This window comes from Aptenodytes patagonicus, chromosome 7, assembly GCF_965638725.1.
Source record: "Aptenodytes patagonicus chromosome 7, bAptPat1.pri.cur, whole genome shotgun sequence".
Classification (NCBI taxonomy): domain Eukaryota; kingdom Metazoa; phylum Chordata; class Aves; order Sphenisciformes; family Spheniscidae; genus Aptenodytes; species Aptenodytes patagonicus.
Window position 1 is genome coordinate 29,221,575 of NC_134955.1, and position 22,413 is coordinate 29,243,987.

Below are 22,413 nucleotides of genomic sequence, written 5' to 3' on the forward strand. Positions count from 1 at the left end.
GGCGGGAGCGGGCGGCGCGCAGGGGCGAGACTGTAAAGGCGCTCTGCCGCCCCCCAGCGGCCACGCCCGGAGCTGGGCGCAGCGGGGTGTCGCCGCGCCGTCCGTCCCCGTTCCCCTCCCCCTCCCCCCCCCCCCCCCGCCACGGCGATACGCGCTGCAAACGTCGCTCCCACCCCTCATCAGGCCCAGAAAGCGACCCCCGACTTTATTCAGCAGATTTGGCCGTTACAAGTCAGTACGTGCAACATTAAAAAGGTCAGATCCCATTAAAAAAAAAAAAAAAAAAAAAAAAATTCAAGGACCCCAAACGGCACCCTGCACCGGTACCTGTCGTCATGAAACCCGGAGCAGGAGCCCCCCGAAATTAGACAGGAACATATTCTGGGCAGAAATGGAGTGTCCTTCTGTAGGAGCGGCCAGACATTACACACGGGGGCAGGGTATAACACGTATGATCCATGGGGCAGGGTACGAAGCAGCCACATCAACTGCCCAGCATCCCGGTTCAAATAACCCTTTAAATATAAAGGGGCCAGGGGTTTAGAAAGCTGATGCAACATCACAGCTGACCATAGGATGTTGCTGCTGAGCCCCGGGATCAGAAATCACAGCTGTACAGCAACTTCAGGTGGCACTTGCATGAGACCAGATGGAGGGGCAGAGATTTCTGCAGAATTAACTGTTCAGCAGCAAGTTTCAAGTAAAGGGATTGATGCAGCTGAGCAAAACTAGGATTTTTTGGGGTGAAGGATTCACTGAGCTGGCCATGGGGGGTTGTTTAAAAGGAATGAGCCAAAAGACAAACTGCAAACACCAGAGGAGATCCACAGTAGGTATGGAATAAGTCCCCTGAAACAAGCCAAATTAGTAGGAACCCCATTTTCAAACACAAACCTACCCCCTACACAGAGGGTAAAGAGGACAAGTGTTGAGAACCCCGTGAACTGGGATCTATCTCCACCCTACAGAAGCAAGTGCTTCAGAGTAACTTTTCCCCTCCTGCCTGTCACTGAGAGAGGCAGAGGCCAAGCTCGCTCCTCCCTGAGAAAGGCCACTTGAGGGAGCATGCTCTCCCTCACAGGACACAGGGCAGAGGGAATGAGAAGTTTCACTGCTGCTTCTTAACATGATTTCCCGAACTAAGAAACCAGGTGGAGAGAAACACAGAAGAGACATCAGCAGGATGTGATACGGACTCTTTGGAAAGGAGATCTGGAGGCACTGCTGTTGCTTAGGCTTGTACAGAACCAGAAGGGAGGGAATTTCCCATCCTTTGCATTGAATGGGGCAACAGGAAGAATGGCTGTTGCCAATCCTTTTACAGCAGAACCATTTACTGGAGTATATCCCCAAAACTCTGGCTACCTGCCTCTTCCTTACACAGAAGTTCAGGATTTTATAACTTCGGACTGCATTCATTCAGTTAATTCTAGATCCCTAACTACACAAAGCTCCCATCCCGGTCTTTGTCTGCTATGACCCCACCCACCCAGAGATGCAAATTGCCCGGATTAGGTCAGTATCAACATCCATTTTAAAAAACGATCACAAAAAACCTGATTGCTCTCTACAACATATGCTCTCCCCAATTCCGATACAGGGTGAGATCCCATGGATAAAACACAATTCAGTTAGGTCTTTGGCTCTAGTTCCTGACACAGTTCCCCATACACTTTGCAGGTTAATTTTTTCCCGCTCCTTGCTTTTCTTCTCCCCAGGAAGCAAGGAGCACCGAAGGTTAACCCCTTGGGCACAGAAATGGAGGTGCAGGAGCTGCTTACACACCAGTCTCATTTCTTTCGCTGCTTTTGACATTAGGATCCTCTTGTACCTTTCTCATCTCCAGCCCTTTCACCCACGTGTAGGCGAAGGAGCCCCCCAGAACCATCAAGTTACTCGCCCACCACAAGAAGCTCTTTGTCTCCTCAAAGTAGATAACAGCCAGCACTGTTTGGGCACAGGCCTTGGCTGTCCCAGACACGTTGTGGGTGAGTGGGCTAGTGAACTTAATCTGAAGTCCGGTCACATACCCAATGGCAAAGCCAAACACTCCTCCCAGGGTCATCATGCCCCAAAAACTGGGGCTCCCCAGCTTGTCAAAGTGGTAGAGGGTGCGGAACTCGCCCAGCAGCATCATGAGGGGGAAGAAGAGGACACAAGCATTGACGTTGTTGTAGAAGGTCAGGCGCCAGATGCTACCATCCACCACAGGCAGCACCTTCTTGGTGTAGATGGCATTGAGCGAGACACACAGGCTTGCTATGATCCCAAAGAATATACCTGTCCATGACAGAGTGCCCTCTGCTCCTTCCTGGTCAACACCCAGCCAGAAGCCACCTGCAACCAAACAAATCAGATGTCATCTGAACAACTGCTGAAGGACTCAAAACATACAGTCAGCAATCCATCATCTACCTTATACTGAACAACCGCAAGCAGAGACAGGCTTAAGGGCTTCCCCTTTCTGTTAAGTGAACCCACAAACTGTCATGACTAGTGTCCTGGGAAGATTTATTTTGGGAGTACAGGTAATTTATGGTGCTATCACTCAATCTCAGAGGACTGATTCCCACACTGAGCAGGCAGCATGAGTTTAGAAACTATTATTCCAAAGAGCCATGAACTAAAGTTAAAGCTGCTCTTTCTGTATAGGTCATTTTCAGGAGACCATATGATTTTTTTTTTTTAATTGAAAAGGTAGCAAACTGACACACAGATAGCAAGAAATATTCCTCAAGGTTTTTAAAAAAAAAAAAAAAAGGCCTCACAGGTTTTGTTGCGCTGTTAACAGGAAGGGAAAGATCGGTCAGAAAATAAGATGGAAAGGTAGTAAACACATGGATGTAATATTAAGAACCTTGATCAAAAAAAGATCACAAGGCAGAAACTGAGTGCAGTTATCTTCAACATGTTAACCTTCTTTGATGGGTAATGCACTCTAATCACCTCCGAAACAGGAGCTACAGGCTTTGTGTCTCCACGGCATTGAGGGAGACCTCTCCCCATCCAGCTCATAAGCAAAACATAGAAGGGGAGATGAGCTACTGAAGGAGCGCTGCACCGCCTCTCCATTAGCTGCTTCATGCTGGAAGCTGTCTGGGAAGTTGCCTGCAAAGCAGCTAGTGTTTTAAACTAAACCCAAATACAAATGGGTTCAATGCACAGACAGGAAGGGCTTTGTGTCAGGCCACAGAGGATGCTCAGCTACGCTGCTATAGGCATATGGGCAATGCTCCCACAGCAAAAGGAGATGGAGCCGGGGGAGAGAATCTTAAGAGAAACCCTGCAAGGCTGCCATAGTCCTGGGCAATACTCAAACACAAGACTAGCTGAAGGCAATTGCTTGCATCGCTCGGGTGGAAAAAACAGTAGTTCAGTTCCTGTTCACCTCTTCTGTGGAGAGGAGAATCTCTTGTCTCATTTTCATCTGAGTCCATCTGCTTGTCTAAGCACCAAAGTGAACGCATGTCCATCTGGAATTGGACTGAAGTCAACATTTCACAATTCTTGGCATCTAAATGGCCCTCCAGTGGAAGGTAGCCTTTGGCCTTTGGCATGAAAGACTTGTAAGCAATTCCTGTTAAGCCAGTCAATGCCCTGCCCTACATCCTAACCACACAACCAGATCTTCTGGTGGTGTTTTACGCTTGGCTTGATCAGCTAACCCTTCATCACATGCATTCAGCCTGTCTGAATTGGCTGGCTCCATTGTATGGTCCCAATGGTGCAGACATAAATACTGTTATTGTTACCAAAGTTAATAATCAATAAGCACTTGAGAACAGGGAGAAAGCCACCTGCTGTTTTATGGCCTTTGTGGGGACAAAAAAGGTAAGGCAAGTTAAACTTCATCAGAGAATAGACAGGTTTTAGTGCTCAAAGGAAAAAGGAGCCATGGTAAAGTAAGAGTAATTTCCTTTCTTAACGAGTTACCCGTTACCTACATGCTCCAGACATGCGAAGCGGGTTGTCCAAGGCAGAGCAAGGCACAAGCCCTGAGCTACCCCACCTCACCAGGGAGCTGCCGTGCAGGTGGGGATGGTTTCCCAAGGGGAAGACACCCCACCTCTGGCACTCTGAGGTTATGGGGCCAGCCGTAGGGTGGGTGCAGCCCCCTCTCGTTCCCCCTCACCTATGATGACTCCGCAGGCCAGGAGGGCATAGACGGAGGTGGTCTGCTTGAGGAGCAGGTAGGAGAGCAGCACGTTGAAGACAGTGGTGAGGGAGCGCCCCACGTTGTAGAAGGCTACGCCGACGTGCTTCAGGCAGAGGTTGTTGGAGGTGACCATGCCAATGAAGACGGCAGAGAGGGGCAGGACGCTGCGGGACACCTTGGGGTCGAGGCGGAGGGCAGGCAGGCCGGGGCAGGGGCGCCCACAGGCTGTCCCCAGGCTGAGGCCCAAGCAGAGGGCGGCTGTCAGGGCACACTGGAAGAAGGTGACGAAGAGGGGGGCATCGAGGCGCAGCGAGGGGCTGTCCAGCAGGTACTTGTTGAGGAAGACCATGGCGATGGAGGTGAACCAGTAGAGGCAGACCACCACGGCGATGCGCAGGGCCCGCAGCAGGAAGGGCGCCCGCCGGCCCCCGCCGCCCTCCGCCGGCAGCAGCGGGTCGGCGGCACCGCCGCCTAGCGCCATCCGCAAGATCCCCGTCCGCGTCAGCTGCACCCTGGTCATGGCGGGCAGGGGCCGTCAGCCGCCGGCCGTCAGCCGCCGCCAACCCCGGCCCGCCCGCCCCCCCCCCCGCCGCCGGCCCCCCCCTCCCGCCGCCGGCCCCGCTCACCCGCTCACCCGCCGCCGGCCCCGTGTTTCCCAGAGCGCCGCGGCCCCGCCCGCCGCCCTTTATTCACGCCCCGCGGGCGCCGCTCCGCACCTCCCCGGCCGCCCGGCCGCGCCGCCATGTCGGGGGAGGGCCCGGCCCGGCCCCGCCGCCCCGCCCCGGGCCAGGCCGCGGCAGGCGGGGGAGCACGGCGGGGACCGCTGCCGGGGACTGCTGCCGGGGGCAGCGAGGGCAATGAGCAACCGGGGCAATTTAGCGAGGAACAGTGAACTGGGCACGATTCTTCATGCACCCCCGTGCAGCCAGAAGTGAAGGCCTTGCTGCAGGGGCCGTTGGGGAAGTGCTGCGACATAGCAGGAGTTCATGGTAGTTAATAGCAGCCAGGCGAGGTGACCGGCACCGTCTTTGGCCGGCGGCACTGGGCAGTGGGCGGCAGGGCCGGGGCATGAAGGAGGTAACTGGTAGCGGCCCCTGCGTCGGGAGCAATGCCTGCTCCGCTAGCTCGTATCAGTGTCCTTCGTGTGCTGGTTGGAGCAAATGAGATCTGGGTCTTGTACATTCAGTGATTTTCTAACACGGATTTTGTCCGCAGCCTGCCACAAAGTACAGGTCTGTGCTCTGCTGCCTAAGCCTTATTTACAGAAATAAAGTTTGCATTTTTGTGGAGGTAAATAAAACCTTCCCGATACGACCTGAATGAAGTAGACATGGTAACACCTGCAAACAGCTCATAAGGACAGTACGGGGACGTGTCGGCTGCCTTACTCCCCTTCCTGCAGCGTTAACTTTGAAATCTATTCAGGGGAATGCCGCTGCCAATGCGATTAACTACTCTGGTACTCGTCTGCAGCCTGTGCTGAACTCTGCACCACCCTGCTACATTGCAAGCAATACAGGAACTAACTACTTTCAAGGTAGTCTGGGTATTGGGGTAAGCTGCACACGCCCTCCTCCTAAAGCAGTTATCCCACAGTCCCAAATCATCATTCCAGGTGTAAGAGACCCATCTGCCCATACTCACATGCCAAAAGGTCCCACCTTCTCTTGATGATGCTTTATAACAAAGGAGCCTTTTCAGTACCAAACTCTAGCATGTTGTGAATTCAAACTGCTGGACAGGACGAAACAAATTAAAATTAATACCAGATTCCATGTGGTGGGGGAGGCAACAGTGAGCTCAGTGTCAAACATTGGTCAGTACGATCTCCCACTCCTTATTTCAGCTGAGACTGCTGCAAAATACCTGGTCTGCAATGTCCTGAGGCCCAGCAATTCGCAGAGGGCACAATTAAGGGGATTTCGGAGGCAAGGCCAGTGGTGTTAATTGCCCTCATAGCAGCTGTGCTCTTGCAGTTGTGAAGGACAGAAGTGTAGCAGGGGTTGTGGGGAGAGAAATGATGCATTTCATTAGACCAGTTGATGTGGCTGGAAAATGTTTCAGGCATGATATGCTTTTCTCAAATCTTTGAAATCACATGGTTTTTTTTTCCCCCCAGCTGCATCAGTTGGTTTAGTAAAAGATGTCACCTTTCCTCACAGCCCTTCCCTTGTAAACAGCACCTGGGCGCTGGTGGGAATCACGTTCCCTCTGGACAGAGGAAGTTGGTGCCTGGGTATTTGCTCTGGACTGCCCAAGCGCCCCGCAGGGTGATGGAGAGCTCTGGGTACGTCCTGAGCACCAGCTCTCACCCCTGCACCTTATGATGGGCTACCAGGCACCTTTCCAGCCTGATAGAGCCCTTGCAACCCCAAGCGAGTTTTGCCTCCTCACCTCACTGACCTCCCTGCTCTGCCTGCCTGGGCAGGCAGCTGGGAGAGCCGCAGCGGTGCATGGTGTTTGCCCGAGCGCACACGGGGCGTGAGAGCAGGTGGACGCAGGCCTGCAGCTCCTGCCGTGGAAACAGCAGAGTTCATGACTCTGCAGAGGGGCTGGCATCAAGGCAGGGAAAGCTGCTATCGATGTGCTGGAAATGACCGACCAGTGTCTCCTGTAGCTCAGCCATGCTTTGATCCTGCTGCTAGAAGTGCAGCTAGCACTTACTCATTGCAAGCTTCCTATCCTGCGCCTCTTCCCATCCACCTCCTTCCAGTGCCTGGTCCAGTGCTTCTCCCGCAAACAGCATCAGTCGGGTAAGAAAAAGAAAGCGAACAGCCTGGGTGTGGGGTGCTGGGTTGGTTCTAGAGGTCCCCGTGGCCTGTTACACATACCTGTGGCTTCAGCATCACACATTTGTCTTGGATTTCAAGGAAATGACCTCTCCTATCACTAACGTTGCAAGTGTGACAGCACCTCTGGCAGAATCAGAGCGGATATAGATCTTCCCCCCCCCCGCCACTTGCTAGTGTTGTTCAAAATGTCTTCTCTAAACGAAACAGAAATTAGAGATGGAAAAAAACCCAACCCTCAATTCCATCTTGTCTGCTCATTCAGTGGACAATCATAGAAGATTGCTTTGTCCTGCACAAGTTTGAAACATCCCAATCAATAAAATGTTCATCGCTTCTCCTGGGGGATTATTCTCCAGCCTTATCCCACATGTATGGCACGTCTGCATGGGAGAATTGACCAGAATAGCTCGTTCAGCTCTGCCAATAAAACTCCCTGGTGTTGACAGTGTATTCCAAAATAAAAGTGATTTATTCTCAAATAATCAGGTAGTTCTGTGAGCATTGTGCTGGTCAATGTCCTTAGGCAGAGCTTGTCTACCGCATGGCAATGGTTCTGACAAGTGCTTTGAATAAAGGCTTGCCTAGGAGCAAAACCTGACCGGCAGAGTTACTCTGCCATAGCCATGCCTGCCTACCTGCCTCACAGGGATGCTCTGCTTTGGGGGGAAGGTGATTTAAAGTTGTAGGTGATTTAGAAATTTCAGGGTAAAGGTGGTAATGAACAGGTTATAATGCTAATTGGAGCTGTTGTGACAATGTAGCCTGGTCTCCTGCACAGCACCAGCCTTGAGCTTCCCTGAATTAATTCCTGCTGGAATTAAAGCTGATCTTTTAGGGAAAAAAAAAATCAATCTCAATTAAAAATACTTCCAGAGATACTGAATTCAGTAGGACACTAGCAATATTATTCCGATGGCTGATTATTTCCCACTAAATAATGTACACTCTTTTTCGTACTTGGAGTTGCCAGGTTCAAGATTTCAACCTCTTGTTACAGCTTTGCTGATTTTTTTACAAGCAAGCGCTTACAGGCAGATGAAGTTACCTTTTAACCTAGTTTTTTGAGAAGGTAAATACATTTAACTTCCTTATAGAACATGTTTATTATGCTATAGCAGCAGCGATTCACTTCCTTACGCGGACGAGACCTGGATATTTTCCTGCCCTGCTGCCTGGTTGTATATTAACACAATAGCACATATCGTGAAGAGCCAGCACAGGATTATTTCTGGCTTAGGAGTGTGCTGCTTCAAGTTCCCTGAGTGCTTTCAAAACAAACAATTATCGCTAGTGGAGGTCTGAGGCCGGAAAATAAGCAGCTTTGACGGGTTCTTCGTGTCGGGAAATCTGGCTGCCTTGGTCGTGTCCTTGTTCCCGTGTTCTGCAAGGTGCCTGCGCTGCTGCCGGTGGCCGGCACGCCTGCCTGCCTGCCAGCATGCACACACACATGCATGCACTCCTGCATCTTACTTAATCCTTTCCTAGGTGAACAGAAAACCTCTTAAAATATGACAGGCGGTGCTCCCCTAAGGAGAGCTCTCCCCTTCCCCCTTAAATTATGTGACCTACTTGAAAGCAAGCAAATCAGCTGATAACCAGCAGCCCGGCTGATAAAATAGCAATAGGCTTTGGAGTGTAGATCAAATCCAGTGGTGAGACAGCATAAATTGCATTTCCTGGCTACACAGGAGACCTGGACGTACTGACCAGCGTGTTAGTGTGGGAATAGGCCCTTTGTAACTCATGTAGAATAGCAAACGAAGCAGCAGAAAACACCACCAGTTTTGAGTATTTCTGCGTTTTCAGGAAGACCCCTTTGGGGTTAGAAATAGGGCTCATTCCACTACTTGGAATGGGAAATGGGAAGAACCCAGCCCAGCAGTGAGGTCATTCCAGTGTATTTAAGGATTTATTGTTCCTTGTGTGTATGGGGATCTGATTTCCGGTTAATACAAGCATCCCTGATGCAGACTTTTAGAAAGTGTGGGGCTAACGAGTCAAGGCATCGCTCTAGCTTTATATATGTATTAACACATGTACACACATATATACAAACATATATGTAAGTATATATATATCTCTGTACATATACCTCTGTGTGTGTGTGTATGCTCAGCCTGTATATAGTCAGCGTGACCCCATGATGGCATCCAAGTAGGGACTAACAACCCAGGAGGGTTCACCTATGGCAGCAGTATTACTTTACTGGACCTGCTGGTGATTCCTCTGGTTTGCTGTGTACGTCAGCAAAATTAGCTTGAGCGTTCAAGGTTTCAAGTTGGAACTGCAGATATTGCCTGGTTACAACAGGTCTCAGCTGTCACACCGTTATTTCATGTTTGCTGATAATTATACAGGAGAAAGAGGCCAATGCAAAATCCAAGCCTGATTTATCAGGTCAGAACAGCTGGATCAGGTCTCTCTCTGCTAGGTAGTAAACATGAATCAGGGTGAGAGAATAGAAAATCCCTTAGTATCGTCCCCAAACAACACCCATTTCTAGCACTGGCATTTCCCATTATGATAGTGTCTTTCCAGACTCTCCCTGGTTCACAGGAGAAATGGCTGTGGCAGGGTGCTGCCGTAGCTCTCTGTTGTGCAGGATAGCAGATGCCTCTGCAGTCTCATTGTGGAAAAACATGGAGCACCTGGGGAGTCCAGTGCAAACATGGCCTGGTGTCACTGCAGAATGGGAACAGATTTGGTCCAGGTGGATTTATTAGCTGTCGTTCTGTGCCAGCCCTGTTGGCCCAGGCAGCTGCTGCAAAGATGCTTCGGTGCCTGCCCCACGCGCCATCCTCCAGCAGCTTGGTGGCACCAGCTGGAGAGTGCTTGGATCCAGCTGCACCCAGCTTAGATACCTTCCTGGACCCCAGGACATGGGGGACTCATGCAGAGTCTGCTGGCGCTCAGCCCAGAAGGGGCTAACTCCCAGCTGGATCCAAACCAGCTCTGTAACTGGATCAAAACCAGCACTGCCTGGGCTCTTCAGCCTCTGCATGTCTGGTGCCAGAGCCCTGGAGCAGTCGTGTTGACTCAGCTCTTTATGGAGGCAATGGGGTCCAACAGGATCTCTGCGTGGGCTCTGTGCCACGCCAAAGCAGCCTTGGGCTTTGCAGACCCAAGCTGTTTCTGGAAGCAGTGCAGGTGCCCCATCAGCTAATAAACTCTGCCACATCTCAGACTGTCTCTGCATCTGGGGCATGCTTAATCCCCAACCTGGATAATCTGACTGCACATAAGTGGAAGAATAGTGCATAAGAAGTAGTTAATGAAGGTTTCTCCTGGCTGTCTTGTTCTTTCCTGGTTTCCTCAGGACTCCTGCCTTGACTGGGGAAATGGCAGGGACCTGCTTTGACCATGGGCAGAGACCAGAGGTGAAGGCAGCAGCAAATTCCTTCCACCCCCAAATTACAGGAACACCATCTGGCAAATCTCTGAGCCTGGATCCTTCCCCCTGCCCTGCTCCCCTGGCGTGAAAGTCAAGCTCTGCCTGAAACAGTCACACCTTAAATCTGACTGAACATCTGCACCAGAGGTGCTGGGGGAATGAGCTGTATTATAGTGTGGTTGTGGCAGAAGTGACACTAGAGGGCAGGGCTGGCACACGGATGGAGCCTTCCCAGGCAGGGCTGGGACAAGCCTGGGGCTGGACTGGGTGGGACTGAGGTAGAGGTGGACAGGACTGGAGCTGAGGCTGGGGCAGGACTGGAGCTGGGGTGGGGGGGAGCCCCGGCCTTGCTGTCCCGCTTTGCCCGCCCACTTGCAGCCGCGGGAGGCAGGAGTGGGTGCGCACCACGCAGCAAAGGCCGTGAGCTCTGCAGCTGCTTTCTGGAGTGCGTGGGGATGCTAAGGCAGGGGGTGCATCTTCAGCTGCCTACGCTGGGCTTCTCTGCTAAGCACTTGGCCTGTCACCACCCAGGAATGGCATGAAATCAGACCCCAAGGGTTCTGGCGTCAGCTTAGAAATCACAGCACCACACAAAACAGCATGGATTATGTACACTGCCTGGCTCCTGCGTGTTTCCCACGCACCCCCCATTCTCCACCTCATCCCTGTGGGCTGCGGCAGCCTCTGCTCCCCACCCACACCAGGCAGAGAGCTGGCTGGGACCTGACTGCCTGCACAGCAGAAATGACTCAAGAAGGCAGGGTGAAAACTGGCAGCCCGCAGCAGAGAAGTGAGCAGTTAGCTAGGTGTGAGGAAGCTGCTGCTTAGTCCCTCTGGCTCTGCAGAAAAGGGGATAACCTTGGGGGAAGGCATCCCTGTGCCCATCCCATGGTGGCCCCCAGTTCGGAGGGATAGCTGGAGATGGCTCCACTTGCCGTGGCTTGGGAGCAGCCTGGCTGCAGCAATGCTGAACTCTCTGCTTGGGGCTGGAAATGGCCCCGCTGCTGTGGCCGGGTCAGGCGAGGGAGCAGCAGCCCAGCTCCCCAGGAGCAAGGCAGGCAGGTAGCGGGCTGTGATTTATGAGACAAGCCCTTGGAAACTCTCCGAACCCAGTGCTTAAGTGCTTCTGAATGGCAGCATTAATTACTATTAAAAACACACATTTATATCTCTCTCACCTGCTCTAAATCCTGTGAAATTAGATTCCCTACCCATCCCTTCCAGCCTCGGTGGCAGCTCAGGGTGTTTTATAGGCCTATAAAGCCCTGCAGTACCTGCTGTCTACATGGGCTCTTATTTACGAGGCCTTTAACGTGCTTCCTGGCTGCACCATCTGAGCCCCCTGATCATTTCATTTCTGTGTCCCTCGGAGGGAGCCGTCCCCTCGGCCGCCCCGCTGGCCATTCCTCCCCATGGGGAGCAGCTGATGCAGAGACCCGGCTATCTGGGGTGGGAGCGAGGCCGTGCCGGGGGTCCTGATTGAACCCATTTCCACCATTTGGCCCAGCCTCTCCGGTTTTATGTAGAAAAGGGATTCAGCGAGACAAGCGCCTCGTGACAGGGTTGCGAATGTCCTCGTTTGCTTGTCCTTTACAGCAGAGTGATGCCAGGCATCACCAAAAGTCACCTGGCACCTCCCAGGGCTGGGAGGTGAGCAGCCCTAAGACCCCAGATTTACTGAGCACAGAGACAGTAGTTTGTATACATGTAAAGTTATGTTTGTGTACGTCCTATGTAAAAAGCAAATACTATTTCCATGGTTTATCCTTTCTTTTTGGAGGGTGGAGGCAAACTGTGTAGATGTATCTTAAAATGCCAGCTTTTCCCTAACGGACTGCAGCCGTTTTACAACTCATCACATATTGAATGCCTTGACGGTGCATTTAAAAATATATTATGCCTTTGGACTGAGACACGAACCCCATTTCCTTGGGGGCCCTCTTGTCCCCATGTCACAGAGGACAGGGTGGGGTGGAGGTGGGAGCTCGATTCTTTTCCAGGGCTCTCCCATATAATTTCCCCATCGCTGGCTCTGCCCCCGCAGCACTTCTGGGTCCTCAAACCTGCTGGAGACTGGATGCTGCTCTGGGGAATTGGCCAAATTTGTGTGCTTGTGTCGGCTTGCTGGGGAGGAATTGATAGATATCTCTGCCTCCTGACTCCCAGGCTGAGCATGTTAATTTATAGATTGGATCTGTCGCTCCTGATAAACGATATCTTACTTCCCTAATGCCACCTTCAAATTGAGTTTTTAAGGCTAGGTCAGGTGGAGAAACCAAAGGGTGACTCTGCTTTCGCTTTGCTCTGGCTTCGTTCTCTGCAGATGGGCTGAAGTTGGCTTTTCAGGCGAGAGATGGATCTGGTGTGGCAGGGATGTCCACCTGCCTTGGTGGCCAAGTGGGCAGAGCATCCGCCCCAAACGGGGCACCGAAGCCCACCACCTGGCTCCCCCAGGTGCTCGGTTTGCCCTGATGTGTTTTTGGGGAGGGCCAGCTGGGGCATGTCTGCGGGATGCCCTGCAGCACCTTCCCTTCCTCCCTCCCTGCTGTGCCCTGCGAGCACAGGAGCAGCCAGCTTCCATGGGACAGGGCTGCCACCATAGCAGGACCCCTCCATCCAGCACCCGCTGCCCCCCTCACAGCGTTATGCCAGGCCATCCTGCCCTTTCTGCCTCTCCAGACAAAACACAGGTTATTTATGGAGGAGGATCCAATTTTCCCTGCCAGAAGAGCCATTTCCTACAGCCTGGCAGGGCCCAGGGCACATCTGGTCTGCACTGGTGGGGAGCAGAGGGTCCCCAGTGCTGTCTGGCCTCCCTCCTGATGAAGATGAAGGGTCCAAAGCCTCTGTAGGACCCACCCTGGTCCCTCTGAGGAGCAGGGCATTATCCCCTGCCCCTTGGGGGGGATAACAGGAGGCAAGGAGGCTAACTCGCCTGGGCTCGGAGAAGAGCAGAAGAGCTGCATTTCCCTCCTCCTCCCTGGTGATGCGAACAAAACCAAAAAATCCCTTCTCCCAAAGCACCCCAAGCGATGCCCAGGAAGAGGGGAGGATGTTTGGAGCCATCCTTGGGGCAGCTGGAGGTGCAGGTCCCCTGCATGCATGCCAAAGGGGGGTATCCCAGCAGCCCGAGGCAGCAGGTCCCGGGCACTTGTGGTGCGGTGGGGCTCAGTTCTTAAACGTTCGGCTGGTGTGAGGTGCTGGATGGCAGAGCTGGGAGCTGCCTAACAGGGATTGATGGCTTTAGGTTTCTTAAGCCAACAGTGTGCAAGTGCTGCTGCCAGGGGCTGGGGTGGCATGGTGAGGCAGGGGTGGTGGAGCAGGGGCAGTCTCTCCAGCAGGGAAGAGGCATTTCCCAAAGACTGAGCGGGAGGTTTGCGATGGGGTGGTGATGAGACACCTATGCCAAGGCTGGGGCGAAGCATATCAGGCAATATGAGACCAGGTGTCCTCCTCATCCTCCTCCATCCAGCTTCGTTCCCAGTCTCTTACAACACTGCTGAGCTGCCTGCTTGGGTAGACAGTGGAGGTGGGCCTTAGACCTTGCTGAGGAGAGTGCCAGAGCCCAGGCTTGCCCAGCAGCACAAGGCAGTACCAGAAGGCTACCAGCATTGGCTCTGCCCACACCTGAACCCAACAGTGTACCCATTGCTACTCTCCAGGGAAAAGTGGCATTTCCCTTACTCTGCATGTTTCAGGTGGTGTCTGCTGAGCATTAATCCCTTCAGGGGATGTGCCTGAATGAGCACAAGCAAAGCTTTGGTGAGGATCCTTCTCCAGCAGCAGAGAGGACCGTTTTCTGGAGCGTGGCCAATGGCTTACAGCTGTACATACGTGAGCAGCTTTGTTCCTCCTCCAGGGAGCTGACTAACGAAGTTAAGAGTTGGCCAAACAGCCAGGATTAAGCATATCATTGCTCTAACCCTCCTGAGGTTACGGTGGTTAAAGGCACATGTGTGAGACCTCTTTAGCTTGTCATTATCAAGCCCTGGCTATTTTCTTGTTCCCCAAGAAAGGAGTTTGCTGAAGGCACCTCTTTATGCCCTTTATGCCTGAGTGTCACTGTAATAACACAAAATAAATCAGCTCAGTGAATACCTTCCACACGTGATGAAAAAAGAAGCCAGTAATACCTCACAGAGGCAGGAACCTTCTGCTCAGGGCTAACTCTGAAACCTAATAAACCATCATCCAAACTACACCACAGCCCTTGCCCAATTTCTAGCAATGACAGCAGTCAAAATTTCCCTGCACAACAATCACAGCCGTTTGAGATTGCAAATCCTGCAGTACATTGAAAACTAAAAATGATGGAGCTGGGAACAATAAACTGAATTTGAACTTCCAATTAAAGAAACACAGAGGAGATGGCTGTGATTTGATTCAGATTTAATTCAATCCAAGCTTCCCTCTTTCAAGGTTTGTTTTTTTTCCCCCAGCTGCTGTAGACTCTCCCATCCGCTGCAGTGCAAGCTGCAGAAAAAACCTTGCTGCCGAATTTAGGTCAAGCTTGCCAGGGAATATACGGGGCCTTGGCTATTATTAAATGAATATGGTTAGCATGAAGACCACATTGCAAGTGCAAGAGTGGATGCTTTAAAGCCGGCACCCAGCTCTGTTGCACCTGAAGGATCTGAGAGTGATGAAGGAGGGACAGGAGCTGGCATGGAGCATGGGGGAACAAATGTGCTCATGAGCCATGTCTCCCAAAACTAGTAAGTTGAAACTCTCAGCCTCCCTGTGGCCTGGGATCTTGGTACTGAGGATGCATTACCCCAAGCAGAGAAGAAAAATAGCTGGTCAGAGGAAGCCAGGGCAAAGTGGAGACTGACGGCAAAGCCCTCTCCAGCCACCTCCTCCCCTGCCATTCCAGCTGGCTGCACAGGAGCATTATCACCATAATTATATTTGTACTTTTTAACCTCTGGCTCCTGTTCACCCGATGCTGAATGCTCTCACACCCAGAATATTAACAAGGGGATTGCAGGACCAACGTCAGCCTGGCACCCGTGAATGAGCAGGAGGAAACAGGGCGAGGAGCCCTGACCTCCCAAACTGCTCGGAGCAGAGGGAAAGCAGGCGAGGGCTGCCCGGAGCCGGGAGCTGCTGCTGGGTGTCCAGCCGTGAGCCTGGGACAGCTGAGGAGGAGAAATGCATGCGAGGCTGAGAAGCAGGCTCAGGCCAGGCACAGGGCTGGGAAGGTGGCTCACCATTCCTGCTGCGGCACAATCAAGGCAATCCCTTTCATCTTGCTGTGGTCATCAACAACGCAGAAGCCGAGCAGCAAGAGGGCTGCTGGCAGTGCTCCAATGCATGGAGCAGGTTGTACCCTGCAAATCATCCCATGGAGGAAGGCAGAGAAGGGCCAGCTTACGCCTCACAGAGGAGCTGTTGGCTGCTGTAACGTAACCCAGGAGCTGCAGGGCTCCTTGGAGCAGTCTGTAGTCTGGTGATGGCAGAGGCACATCTTGGAGTGTTGCATCCCTGCTGCCCTGTTCTGCATGGGTTAGCACAGGGTCCATATAGTCAGAACCAAGAGTTCTTTTTTCTAAAAAAAACAATATACGTGTCCTTTCTGGTAAGAAGAACTCCCCCTTCTCAGCAGGCATTCCTTCCTTGCTTCCATTTATTCCTCATAGGGTATAAAGACCCTTCCCAGCAGCTCACTGAACACAAGCACTCATGTAACTTCTGCACTGAGCCCCCCACCCCAGTTCACTCTGAGCTCCAGAGTTGCCAGCTGGGGCAGACAGGCTGGAGAAAAGCAAGTACCAAAGGTCGGAGGGGAATCATCTCACGCGCACAGCCGGTCCTGCAATAACATGTCCCACATTAACCGGTCCTGCTCAGGCGGCTGGGGGCCAGGAGGGAGGCCTGTCGGTGTGCATCTTGCCCCTGCTCATCCCCTGCCAGGGCTTCCAGGCACACCGAGAATAGCATCACCCCTATCCCCCCAGCATCACCAGCTGTGCCCCTCATTACACACCCCGAGCTGAGCTCCGTGTTCCCCAGCACACGGGTCCCCAGTGCTCGTTTTGTGCTAACAGGGCTGCTGTGACTCTGATTGCCTGATAAATGTAATTGAAGCCTCTGGCTTACCCTGGCATTACTACATGGAGCTGGTGACGGGAGTTAACAGTAGCTGAAGCGCAGCTGTGGTGCCTCCTGCCTTTGCTGCGACAAGCGGGACTCCCAGGCAGTCAGTGCCATGCTCTGGGTCACTCCCGTGCTGCTGCCTCCGATCTAGGGAAATGCTCTGCCGCACAGCCCTGCTGTATCCAGCCAGCTCATACAGTCCTTTAACCTGCACCTTTTTGGTCGTGCAGAATCTTTCTCTCACTTGTACACTTGAAGGAGGCCCTTTAATGCACTTCTGCTTTATTACTTGTCCTTTTCAATTTACCTCTAGCCAGTTACGCTGTGTGAGATCAAACTCTCCTGCACCACTTGCCAACAATACTGTGTTGTTGCAGACAATTAGACAAAGAAGCCACTCAAAGGATTCTCCAGGTAAGGTTACATCTCAAAATCCATCCGTAAAACAGGATACCGGAGCATACGCAGGGTTATTATATCAGGCATCAGCGAGTGGAGATATGTGATTGCAGAGCCCGAGGGTTTGGGAAAGCACTTGTTCTCCAGCATCCCAAGGGGCTACCAGCAGGATTAGGAGTGTTACTCTGCAGCAGGATCATTTAAGCGTAGAGTTTGTTAGTCATCAAGCTGAGCAGCAGCCTTAAATGAAGACATGGAAGTCCAGATCTCTGCAGAGAAGGGGGTGGGCTGGGGGAGCAGAGTGATCCCCTGCTGATGTGGAGCCAGGCACTCTAGGGTGGTTGATCACCTCTCAGGGAGTGCTCTGATAGAAAACCAGTGACAGTCACAGGGCCAGGGCTCTGGCAACTAGTATTGTCCATCCTTTTAATTGCGAGCTCTTTTGTTTGAAGCAAAGAATGCCCACAGATGAAATTATATCAGCTAAAATTGAGTGCATCCCACACTGAAGATATCCAGGATGGATAGGCCATCTGGAATGAGTCTTTTCATCTGTTTTATTGAGCAACTGTTACAGATTTGGAGCCCCCATGGTTTTCCACAGTCTCAAAAAACTCCTCCAGCCAAGACCTGTTCAGCATCAGGGCACTGATGCTACCCACCACCCCTCTCCCCCCCATCCCAAAGTAAAGAAAAGTCAGTGTTCACCATTGCTGAGTGAGCAAAGGGAGGCTTTGTTTTTAGTGTGGGACAGCCATAGTGGTGCCTGGCATCCCTGGTAATGAGGTTGTGAGGGCAGTGGTTATAGCTCTATACTATGTAAGAGCAGAGAAAGGGGCTGCAGCTCAGCACCCACAAACGAGCTACACGACTCTAAAGTCAGCCCCATGCGACTTCAGCTTCTGCTCACGGCAAGTGTGCGGGGGTGTCTCATCCCTGCTGGCCCTTGCTGCAGACCAGGCAGCACCCCCAGGGAATGAGGAAAGCGAGCTCAAGGCTTGCGATGGCACAGCAGAGAAAGCTGGGGCAAATCTGCCTTTGGGGAGAGGGGTGAAAGAAGGCAAAGCAGGCTGAAGCCCCCTTCTGAGAGCATTTTGCTGTGGTGCCCAGTCTGGCTAGCCTACACTCTCAGCACACAATGCAGCTGGGGCCAGTGCCAACTACAGCCTTTGTCAGCAGCTTGTGTCCCTACAGGAACATCTGATGCTTCTCTGGTCAAGGGTCACATGCTAAGAAGAAAGAAAAGTCTTTTGGACCATCCTTGAAGAGATCCTGTAGCACCAGAGTACACATGGTCCAAAGCAGGTTCAGCATCGTGCAGGACGGAGCTGCTGCCCGACCACGCTGGCCCCATCCCATCCCATCCCACCCCACCCCACCGCCATCCCCAGGCAGAGCAGGCTGTTGCTGCTGCTCCCATGGGCAGCTGGCCCTTTGCTGTCACATCAGCCATGGCCATGCTGCCACATCCTCGTCCCCAGCAGGCGGTCACACTGCACGCTCCCAGCTGTGGTATTGACCCAGAGCTCATTGCCTACAGCCTCTCATCCGTGGGAGGTGCAGAGCTGACAAGCCCTTGCAGCAGGGATGTTGTGGGGTTGTCCTCCCTTTGGTAGGGAAAGCAAGGCTGGAAGAGCCAGAACAAGAGCACAGGCATTTCTTTGCCCCTTAGCTTCCACCAGGCTATTGGTCCCCTGCTGTCTTTGCTGGACTTGGCCATCTTATGGAGCAAAGGCCCAGCTAGCAAAAAAAAAAAAAGTGGGGGAGGAAGGAGGCATGACACAGCCCCTGAGCTGCAAAACTCTGCTCCCCCCACTCTTTCTGCCTTGCAGGGCTGGCCCCATCCCCTCCCAGGAGGGCCCAGGCTCTTCATTCAACTCCCAAAGCACCTGCGGCAGCTCAGCTCGCAGAAGTCCCCACCTCTATGGAAACCTTAGCTTTTTTTTTTATTTCATTTTTTTTCTAGAGGCCTTTGAAGATGCTTGTTGCCATGGAAACATGCTTTAAAGAGTGCCTTTTCCCTTCCCCTCATCTTGAGAGATTCTGTTGCCATAACAGCCGCATCCGACTCCTCCCTTCTCCCCACCAGCTGCCCCACTACGGGATGCAGTGGGGTTCTGCCCTTGGGGTCCCTAAGCCCCCCACAGTCAGGGCCAGAGGAGGTGCCTGTACTCCCACAGGTGGTTGGTATCCCTCCTCATGCCCATGCATGCGGGGCGCGGAAGAGGCAACCCGCTAGAAGAGCATCTCTGGGCCACACCACTGCCTGCAAGCCCCTGCCTTACACATCAGAGGGGGTCTGCCCCCGCCCCTGGCCCTCAAGCCCCACAGTGATGACAGCGGGTGGTTTTCTGCACCATTTATCCTAAAGCCCTTGACTGAACAATTCCCCTACAGCTCAGCGGGCAGCATCGTGGCTGAGGTCAAAGGAACATCTGCGACTAGGGTGGCTTTGAACTCTGCAACACCCAGCATTGGGTAGACAGGGCTATTTTCTGGTCCCCACAGAGGACAGGATCCTCCGTCTCAATGCCAGCCTTCCCTGGGCAGTGGTGCAGGTAGGCGGGACACGCTTGCTCCGTGAGCACCCATCTCCAGGGCATCCTAGCCCATGACACCCGGCAGGGAGGATGGCACAGGTGGTCACTGGCTGCTGCCCACCCTCTGGGCACCCTGCAACAGCCCTGCTCATCTCATTGCCGCTGCAGGCAAACCACAGCAACTAACCTGTTTCTTTCCAATTTATTTTGCAGCCAGCAGCTGCTGTGGCCACAGCTCCTGGTTCCCCCCAGCAGCTGAGCAGCCTTGGACTATGCTTTGAATCCTGCTCTGGCAGGCTTGGGGGTCTGAGCTGGCAAGTCCAAGCTTACTAGCGGTGGCTTGAGACGGTGAAGTGAGTGGCATCGTCCCTGCTCTAGCAGCTTGGCTGGGTGACTCCAGGCAGGATCTGGGGTCACAGGGAGGAGGTTGTGAAGTGACAGAAAGCAGGACCTGGACCACATCTAGCTGTGCTGTGCTCCTCTGTCCCGCTGTGCCTTCAGCTAGCCAGGTCTCCAGCTACCCCCCAGCTCTGAGGGGCCAAATTTCTGCCTTGGCAGCCATGGGCTCCCCGCTCAGCTCCGCTAATGCCTCTCACTCCCGGCCTGCATCACCCCCCTCTTCTCCCACTCTCATGTGTTGCCCAAGCAACATCTTCCCTTTGCGGCAATGAGTTGTTTGGGGACAGGGTGCTGCAAACACCTCCAGAGCCCATGATACCTCCAGGCACGATTCTAGCATGGGTAGGAGGAGAGGGGGCGAAAAGGGAGGGCTGCAGCTCCCTCCCCACCTCCCTGCGGGGCATGCACATGCCTGTCACAGATGGCTGCCTGCCTCCCACCCTGCGGCTGCGTCAGGCTCTTGCATCTCTTTGGCAGGACGGTCCACAGGGCAGGGATCCCCCAGCACACATCAGCAAAGCCAGTCCCAGTGCTGGACATGGCACAGCCCACGCCAGCGTGGTGTGGAGCCATAGTGAATGGCAGAGATGCAGCTAATGAGTGCTCAGAGCACCGGGGGGGGGGGAAAGACAGGTTTCCCTCCCGCCCCCTCACAGGCCCTTGCCTGGAGCATCACTGTAGCAAAACAGACCCCATCTCCCATCCCCCTGGGTTTTCTGCTCTGCTACTGAAGAGCCAAGACTAACCGAGAGCACATTGCTGGCTGCCATCATCTCAATTAATGCAGCCCTGCTTGCTTTAGCAATTACCTGCCAGTGGCTTGCAGCCCACTTCCAGCTGGAGATCTCCTGCCAGCATTTACAGCTGATGAGCAGAAGTGGGGAGCAGACATGGAGGGCACCTTCATTCAGCCTTGCCCGGATCCTGGATGCTCTGAGGGCTGGATGCCCTCTCTGCCAGAGACACCTGTGTGCCCGGGACAGGCACCTGGGACTAGGACGGGGACCAGCTGGCCACCGGAGAGCTCAAGGTGAGTGCATTAGCCCCTGGCTAATGGCTCCAAGGAGCAAAGTCACCCTGGCTAGAGAAGGGTGGCAAGGCTCTTGGCACAGGCACAGCTTCTGTGGCTGTGTCCCATGCTCATGGTGAAGCTCTCCATCAGGAAAGGATGTCAGTGAGAGCAATGCTATGGTCCCCCACAGCCACCAAGTGCTGGCTGGTGGGTGACAGCACTAGCCAGTCACCAGGAGCAAATGAAGATCCTCAGGAAGGGGCACAGACACCACACTAGCTTCTTCTGCACTGGCACCGCAATCTCAAATCTCCCAGAGGCACCAGCCTGAAAAGAAGAGAGGAAAAAAATTTTCTCCTGAATCAGGGCAAAAAGGGTTAGGAGATTGCAGGGTTTTTTTCTTAAATGTGATTTTTTTAAGTCAGAAGAGAAAGCACTCTTTTTATTTACTTGCTGCTTTCCGAGCTTTTAGGGTGCACCAGGGTCAGGTTTTCAAAGCATTCCCCCAAGCAGTGAGGGACAGAATCTTATTTAAAAGTGAAGCGAAGTGGGAGAGAGAGAAAAGCAAGCCAAGCATCCCTTGCCATTGGGAGCTGGGTTTGCAGTAGCAACAGCAAGTCCTGAGAAAGCCACAGCACTGGGGGTACACATGTAAGACCTCAGCTCTGGCCAGATCCACCCTTTGCAGCTCTCCAGCTTGCTGCGAGCCTCAAGGCCTTGTCGCAAAATCCTCATATTTTTCCAAATATCTCCTACTACCTTCCTTCCCCACTGCGGCTTGCCCTGCGTGGCCCTGCATGGGCTGCAGCACGCCAAGCCCATCCTGAAAACCCTTCCTCGCCTGGAGCTCAGCTCTCCAGTAGCCCTGTGTCATCTGAAGTAGTCACGCGAAATAGAGTCACGGAGACAAACATTATTCCAGGAGAGGGAGAAACATCGCCAGCCTTCTCCAGAGGGCAGCAGCAGCGGAGATTTAAACGGCCACAATGCAATTTCCTCAAGATGTTGAAAACTGTTACCAGGCTTCACTTCTAAACTAATTAGAGCTGTTTACATGGCATTAGTATTTGCTCTGCACCGTAGCAAGGTCTTGCCACACTTGATCAGCACAGTTTCCCCTTTGGCTGTGCATGCATGAGGGCTATGTGTACGTACGCGTGTGCACCGAGCCAAACAAAACACCTCTGTTGCTAAAAATCAGAGCTCCTTATTGCTACCCAAGTCTTACGATTTTGCTACTGATCACCATGACCTGGAAACTTTAAATAAGAGGTTTGCAGTACCAGCACATCCCAGGATGCCCTTGCGCCACCACATTTCACTGTCCCTGAGCCAGCCTGCAGGCTGGCGAGCAGCTGAGAGCAGGCTGCTGATGTGCTGTCCTACTCCTCCCGCCAGGCAGGCAACAGACTTTAAGAAACAGCTGTATTTTCACAGAAAGCTGTCAGAGGACCATTAGGCAATAGCTCTTTGAACAGCGATGCCCATCAATTCTCCTTCGCTTTATGGGGATGGTGGTCCTAGTGGCATGCATCTCCTTTGGGGCAGAGGACAGTGGATGATGGGGCTCAGCATGGCCCTGCAAGCAGCTGTGCTCTCCTCAGCCCTGTCCTGGCCCACCGGTGAAT

The 22,413-nt window shown here is 53.0% G+C and overlaps 1 protein-coding gene across 1 annotated transcript; it reads right to left on the reverse strand.

Moving 5' to 3' along the window:
- Positions 1 to 181: 181 nt before the first annotated feature.
- SLC35C1 (solute carrier family 35 member C1) lies at positions 182 to 4,676 on the reverse strand. The gene is made up of 2 exons (XM_076344592.1): positions 4,133 to 4,676; positions 182 to 2,337 (listed from the first exon to the last, which is right to left on the reverse strand). The coding sequence occupies exons 1-2, from the start codon at positions 4,674 to 4,676 to the stop codon at positions 1,778 to 1,780; spliced, it is 1,104 nt and encodes a 367-aa protein (XP_076200707.1). The 3' UTR covers positions 182 to 1,777.
- Between the last annotated feature and the right edge of the window lie 17,737 nt (positions 4,677 to 22,413).